At 50.0% G+C, this 7,429-nt stretch overlaps 1 protein-coding gene across 1 annotated transcript; it reads right to left on the bottom strand.

The window, feature by feature from the left end:
* Positions 1-588: 588 nt before the first annotated feature.
* On the bottom strand, positions 589-6,538 carry LOC116988148. Its single transcript, XM_033044693.1, has 2 exons — positions 6,252-6,538; positions 589-960 (listed from the first exon to the last, which is right to left on the bottom strand). The coding sequence occupies exons 1-2, from the start codon at positions 6,521-6,523 to the stop codon at positions 621-623; spliced, it is 612 nt and encodes a 203-aa protein (XP_032900584.1). The 5' UTR covers positions 6,524-6,538; the 3' UTR covers positions 589-620.
* Between the last annotated feature and the right edge of the window lie 891 nt (positions 6,539-7,429).

Here is a 7,429-nt window from a genome sequence, read left to right as displayed (position 1 = left end):
GAAGTTGACACCTGGAACAGCGGATACAGTAGATGAGGTTGGAGGAGGTGCAGGTGAACCTCTGCCTCACCTGGAAAGACTGTCGGGGTCCTTGGACGGAGTGGAGGCAAGGGAACAGATGTTGCCAGGTTTAGTTTAGTTCAGTGGTACAGCGCGGAAACACGCCCCTCGGCCCACCGGGTCCGCGTCGACCGGCGATCTCCACACACTGACACTATCCTACACCCACTAGGGACAATGTTTACATTTACACCAAGCCAATTAACCTGCAAACTCGCACGTCTTTGGAGTGTGGGAGGAAACCGAAGATCTCTGAGAAAACTCACGGGGAGAACGTACAAACGGACAGCGCCCGTAGTCGGGATCGAACCCGTGTCTCCGGCGCTGCAAGGCAGCGACTCTACCGCTGTGCCACCGCGACCGTCTAGGTGTTGACGGGTATTCAAAAGTAGACAAAAGTGCTGGAGAAACTCAGCGGGTGCAGCAGCATCTATGGAGCGAAGGAAATAGGCAACGTTTCGGGCCGAAACCCTTCTTCAGACTGATATTATCTGATGTGTTTGGGTAGCGTGCAGGACAATGCCTTTCACTGTACCTCGGTGGCGATAACACCTGGACCGTCACAGCTTCCTGAAGTTGATGTAGTGGTCGCAGTTTAGTATCGGGCAGTCACTGAACTCAACGCTGTAATCGTAGTAGAGGAAGGCGGAGGTGGGGGCGTGGTGGGGCCCACCGGTGAACCCACATTCCTCCAGGGACAGCTGGGCCGGCAAGGCTGACTGCGGGGAGGTGGACGGCTCCCTGTAGACGCCCAGGCTGGTGCTGTGGATGCCGGTGTGGCCACGGATCTGGCCGATGAGCCCGTGGACCTTGGTGTGAGCGGGCACAGTGCGGTGGAAGTGGCCAGGGTGGGACCTCAGGCCGTTGAAGCTGACCATGCGGAGACTGAGCGAGATGTACCTGAGGAGCAAGGAAAGCACGAGAGTCACACGTTCACAAGTGATAGGAGCAGAGTTAGGCCATTCGGCCCATCGGGTCTACTCCGCCATTCAATCATGGCTGATCTATCTCTCCCTCATTCTATCTCAGTCTGAAGAAGGGTCTCGGGACCCCGAAGGAATAGGTGCCGTTTCGGGTCGAGACCCTGAAGGGTCTCGACCCGAAACGTCACCTTTTCCTTCCCTCCATAGATGCTGCCTCACCCGCTGAGTTTCTCCAGACCCGGAAGGGTCTCGACCCGAAACGTCACCTTTTCCTTCACTCCATAGATGCTGCCTCACCCGCTGAGTTTCTCCAGACCCGGAAGGGTCTCGACCCGAAACGTCACCTTTTCCTTCGCTCCATAGATGCTGCCTCACCTGCTGAGTTTCTCCAGCATTTTTATCGACCTTCGATTTTTCCAGCGTCTGCAGTTCCTTCTTAAATATCTCTCCCTCCCAATCCCATTCAATTCAATTCAATTCAATTCAACTTTAATGTCATTGCACAAATACTGAGTATGGGTACAACGAAATGCAGTTTTGCGTCAGTCCGTAGTAGTGCAATATAGAAATTTTAAAAAAAGAGGATACAGAATAATAAAAATACAGAATAATTAAACAATGGGGACGGAGGGACCGGAGAAATCTATCGGCGGGACTCCGAGTTCAGCAATGCGACGGTATGATTGTAGAAGCTGTTCCTCATCCTGCTGGTACGAGACCTGAGGCTCCTGTACCGCCTCCCTGATGGGAGGAGGGCAAACAGTCCATGGTTGGGGTGGGAGGGGTCTTTAATGATCTTCCCAGCCCGTTTCAGACACCGTTTGCGGTGGAGGGCATCCATGGCAGGGAGCGGGGCACCGATGATGTGCTGAGCGGTTTTCACCACCCGTTGCAGTGCCTTCCTGTCCGCAACAGTGCAGCTGCTGTACCATACCGTGAAGCAGGCGGTCAGGATGCTCTCGATGGTACACCGGTAGAAGTTGGTCAGGATCTGGGGGGACAGGTGGGCTTTCTTGAGCCTCCTCAGGAAGTAAAGGCGCTGCTGTGCCTTTTTGGTCAGCTTGGAGGTGTTGAGGGACCAGGACAAATCCTCCGAGATATGTACCCCGAGGAATTTGTAGCTGGAGACGCGCTCCACCTCAGTCCCATTTATATGGATGGGGGTATGTCTGCCCCCTCTGACCTTCCTGAAGTCGACAATAAGTTCCTTCGTCTTCTTGGAGTTGAGGACGAGGTTATTATTGGCACACCAGGTTGTCAGGTGCTGGACCTCCTCTCTGTAGGCTGACTCATCGTTGTCACTGATCAGTCCTACCACCGTGGTGTCGTCAGCAAACTTAATGATGGCGTTGGATCCGTACTTAGGGATGCAGTCGTGGGTGAAGAGGGAGAGTAGAGGAGAGGGCTGAGCACACAGCCCTGTGGCACGCCGGTGTTCAGTGTTATAGTGGTGGAGGTGAGGTTGTTGACCCTAACAGACTATGGTCTGTTGGTGAGGAAATCCAGTGTCCAGTTGCAGAGGGAGGTGGAGATGCCAAGCCCGCTGAGTTTGGTGATCAAGCTGGCGGGGATGACAGTGTTAAAAGCGGAGCTGAAATCAATGAACAGCAACCTGATGTAGGAGTTGTTGTTGTCCAGGTGGGTCAGGGCAGAGTGTAGGGCCGCCGATTCTCCTGCCTTCTCCCCATAACCCCTGACAACCGTACCAATCAAGGATCTATCGATCTCTGCCTTAAAAATATCCATTGACTTGGCCTCCACAACAATAGACAATAGTACCCCGCTCCTGCCTTCTCTGCTTCTGTTGCAAACAATTCCACAGATTCACCACCTTCTGACTAAAGAAATCCCTCCTCATCTCCGTCCTAAAATAACACCCTTTAATTCTGAGACTACGGCCTCTGGTCCTAGACTCTCCCACAAGTGGAAACATCCTCTCCACATCCACTCTATCCAGGCCTTTCACTATTCTGTACGCATCAACGAGGTCCCCCCCTGAAGTATTGCGTACAGTTTTGGTCTCCTAATCTGAGGAAAGACATTCTTGCCACAGAGGGAGTACAGAGAAGGTTCACCAGACTGATTCCTGGGATGGCAGGACTTTCATATGAAGAAAGACTGGATAGACTCGGCTTGTACTCGCTAGAATTTAAAAGATTGAGGGGGGATCTTATGGAAACGTACAAAATTCTTAAGGGGTCGGACAAGCTAGATGCAGGAAGATTGTTCCCGATGTTGGGGAAGTCCAGAACAAGGGGTCACAGTTTAAGGATAAGGGGGAAGTCTTCTAGGACCGAGATGAGAAAAACATTTTTCACACAGAGAGTGGTGAATCTCTGGAATTCTCTGCCACAGAAGGTAGTTGAGGCCAGTTCATTGACTATATTTAAGAGGGAGTTAGATGTGGCCCTTGTGGCTAAGGGGATCAGGGGGTATGGAGAGAAGGCAGGTACCGGATACTGAGTTGGATGATCAGCCATGATCATATTGAATGGCGGTGCAGGCTCGAAGGGCCGAATGGCCTACTCTGAAAAAGTTCACTTAAAAGATAGACAAAGTACAAATTCTTAAGACCATACAAAGCTTTAATTTAACGTCTGACGGATGTGGACCTAGAGACCCAGAGGCAACAGTTTCACGTCTGAATCTCCAGCAGCACACACAAAGAAATACCAGAACATGCGAGTTTATATACGTACTGAAATAAAACCAATTGCATGATGTAATGTACAAAATCCATCATCCACCTCCAAATATGGAGTTGTTTTTCACTCTTTACCAAAAGCCAGTCACCCCAATGGCATCCTCTGGGCCCCTTCTTATCTGATTAACCTCTTCAACTTACATTAAAAAACCTTGCAAGAGAGCTGCGAACTTTTCACCTTAAGTTAAAAAAACCCTTGTCACGATGGAAGTTGTCCAAATCCCATCATGCCTTTCACAACAGGAAAGCTTAAATATGACAACAATCAATTAATAACTAACTCTTTCAACTCCTGCACCTATTTTCTATGTTTCTATGTTTCTATTCTTCTAAACTCCAGTGAGTACAGGCCCAGTGCTGACAAACGCTCATCATATGTTAACCTACTCATTCCTGGGATCATTCTTGTAAACCTCCTATGGACCCTCTCCAGATCCAGCACATCCTTCCTCAGATATGGGGCCCAAAATTGCTCACAATATCCAAATGCGGCCTGACCAGCGCCTTGTAGATCCTCAACATTACATCCCTGTGTTTGTCTACAAGCCCTCTCGAAATAAATGCTAGCATTGAGTTTGCTTTCTTTACTACCGATTCGACTTGCAGATTAACTTTTTGGGAATCCTGCACCAACTCCCAAGTCCCTTTACACCTCTTGATTGAAGAAGGGTCCTGGCCCAAAACGTCACCTATCCATGTTCCCCAGAGATGCTGCCTGACCCGCTGAGTTACTCCAGCACTCTGTGAAACATCACCTATCCATGTTCTCCACAGATGCTGCCTGACCCGCTGAGTTACTCCAGCACTCTGTGAAACGTCACCTATCCATGTTCTCCACAGATGCTGCCTGACCCGCTGAGTTACTCCAGCACTCTGTGAAACGTCACCTATCCATGTTCTCCACAGATGCTGCCTGACCTGCTGAGTTACTCCAGCACTCTGTGAAATGTCACCTATCCATGTTCTCCACTGATGCTGCCTGACCCGCTGAATTGGATTAGGGGAGTGTGGGATTAGATAAATGTGGTTGATTGTTTCAATTTATTTGCAGTATCTCTCTATCTCTCTCTATCTCACTCTCTCTCTATCTCTCTCTCTCTCTCTCTCTCCATTCACATTTAAAATTCCAATATCGAAAGACCTGGTGGGTTTTGAGTTAGTTCCTGGAATCACTGGCTTGTCATAGAGTGGTACAGTGTGGAAACAGACCCTTCGGCCCAACTTGCCCACACCGGCCAACATGTCCCAGCTCCACTAGTCCCACCTGCCTCCACTTGGTCCATATCCCTCCAAACCTGTCCTATCCATGTACCTGTCTAACTGTTTCTTAAACGATGGGATAGTCCCAGCCTCAACTACCTCCTCTGGCAGCTTGTTCCATACACCCACCACCCTTTATGTGAAAAAGTTACCCCTCATATTCCTATTAAATCTTTTCCCCTGCACTTTGAACCTCTGGTCCTCTATTCCCCTACTCTGGGCAAGAGACTGTGTGCATCTACCCGATCTATTCCTCTCATGATTTTGTACACATCTATAAGACCTCCCCTCGTCCTCCTGCGCTCCATGGAATAGAGACCCAGCCTATTCAACCTCCCCCTGTAGCTCACACCCTCTAGTCCTGGCAACATCCTCGTAAATCTTTTCTGAACCATTTCCAGCTTGACAATATCTTTCCTATAACACGGTGCCCGTAACTGAAGAAGGTTTTCGGCCCAAAACGTGGCCTATTTCCTTCGCTCCATAGATGCTGCCTCACCAACTGAGTTTATCCAGCATTTTTGTCTACGTACAATATTCTAATTGCGGTCTCAATAGACAATAGACAATAGGTGCAGGAGTAGGCCATTTGGCACCAAGCCAGCACCGCCATTCAATGTGATCATGGCTGATCATCCCCAATCAGTATTCCGTTCCTGCCTTCTCCCCATATCCCCTGACTCCGCTATTTTTAAGAGCCCTATCTAGCTCTCTCTTGAAAGTATCCATAGAACCCGCCTCCACCGCCCTCTGAGGCAGAGAATTCCACAGACTCACAACTCTCTGTGTGAAAAAGTGTTTCCTCGTCTCCGTTCTAAATGGCTTACTCCTTATTCTTAAACTGTGGCCCCTGGTTCAGGACTCTCCCAACATCGGGAACATGTTTCCTGCCTCTAGGGTGTCCAAGCCCTTAAAAATCTTATATGTTTCAATGAGATACCCTCTCATCCTTCTGAACTCCAGAGTGTACAAGCCCAGCTGCTCCATTCTCTCAGCATACGACAGTCCCGCAATCCCGGGAATTAACCTTGTAAACCTACGCTGCACTCCCTCAATAGCAAGAATGTCCTTCCTCAAATTAGGGGACCAAAACTGCACACGATACTCCAGGTGTGGTCTCACCAACGTCTTATACAACTGCAACACGACCTCCCAACTCCTATAGTCAATACTCTGACTGTTGGAAGGCCAAAGTGCCAAAAGCCTTTTTTGATCGCCTTATCTACCTGCGACTCGACCTTCAAGGAACCATGCACTTGTTACGTGGAGAGAGAGAGAAAGCAAGGTGGTGCAGCAGGCTGTACCTGGCCTCAGACACCCGGACAGGGGTCCACACACCAAGGTGGCAGCAGGGGCAACGAGTCAGCTCATCCTTTGTGATCACCAGAGAAGGTCCCTCTTCCCCGCCGGCTGTGTCCTCCGCCCTGGTGCCGCTCTGTGTTGGCCCACCATCGCCCCCCTCCCCTGCTCCCGCCTCATCCTCCTCATTGTCTTTGTCCTCAACGCTGCTCCGATCGTGCCTGAAAGCATAGAATGTCAATCTCTGCATGAAGAAAGCATCACTTATAAGTTTCATATGGAATTGGAATAGAATTAGGCCATTCGGCCCATCAGGTCTACTTCGCCATTCAATCATGGCTGATCTATCTCTCCCTCATTCTATCTCAGTCTGAAGAAGGGTCTCGAGACCCCGAAGGAATAGGTGCCGTTTCGGGTCGAGACCCGGAAGGGTCTCGACCCGAAACGTCACCTTTTCCTTCGCTCCATAGATGCTGCCTCACCCGCTGAGTTTCTTCAGACCCGGAAGGGTCTCGACCCGAAACGTCACCTTTTCCTTCGCTCCATAGATGCTGCCTCACCCGCTGAGTTTCTTCAGACCCGGAAGGGTCTCGACCCGAAACGTCACCTTTTCCTTCGCTCCATAGATGCTGCTTCACCCGCTGAGTTTCTCCAGCATTTTTATCGACCTTAGAATTTTCCAGCGTCTACAGTTCCTTCTTAAATATCTCTCCCTCCCATTCCCATTCTCCTGCCTTCTCCCCACAACCCCTGACACCCGCACTAATCAAAAATCTATCTATCTCTGCTGAATCTAAATATCCACTGACTTGGCCTCCACAGCCGTCTGTGGCAAAGAATTCCACAGATTCACCGCCCTTGGGACCCTTCTTCAGATTGAAGAAAGTTACCGACCCAAAACGTCACCTATCCATGTTCTCCACAGATGCTGCCTGACCCGCTGAGTTACTCCAGCACTCTGTGAAACCTCATCTGCAGAGTGCTGAGAACATGGATAGGTGACGTTTCAGGTCGAGACCTTTCTTCGGACTGGATCTGATCAGACTCTTCATCCAGTCTGAAGAAGGGTCTCAACTTGAAACGTCACCCATTCCTTTTCTCCACAGATGCTGCCTGGCCCGCTGAGTTACTCCGCCAATTTGTGTATATCTGTCTATCGAGGACTTTGATCCTGTTGGCTGCT

Source organism: Amblyraja radiata, chromosome 26 (assembly GCF_010909765.2).
Source record: "Amblyraja radiata isolate CabotCenter1 chromosome 26, sAmbRad1.1.pri, whole genome shotgun sequence".
NCBI lineage: Eukaryota > Metazoa > Chordata > Chondrichthyes > Rajiformes > Rajidae > Amblyraja > Amblyraja radiata.
This window is presented reverse-complemented; position numbering and strand designations above follow the sequence as displayed.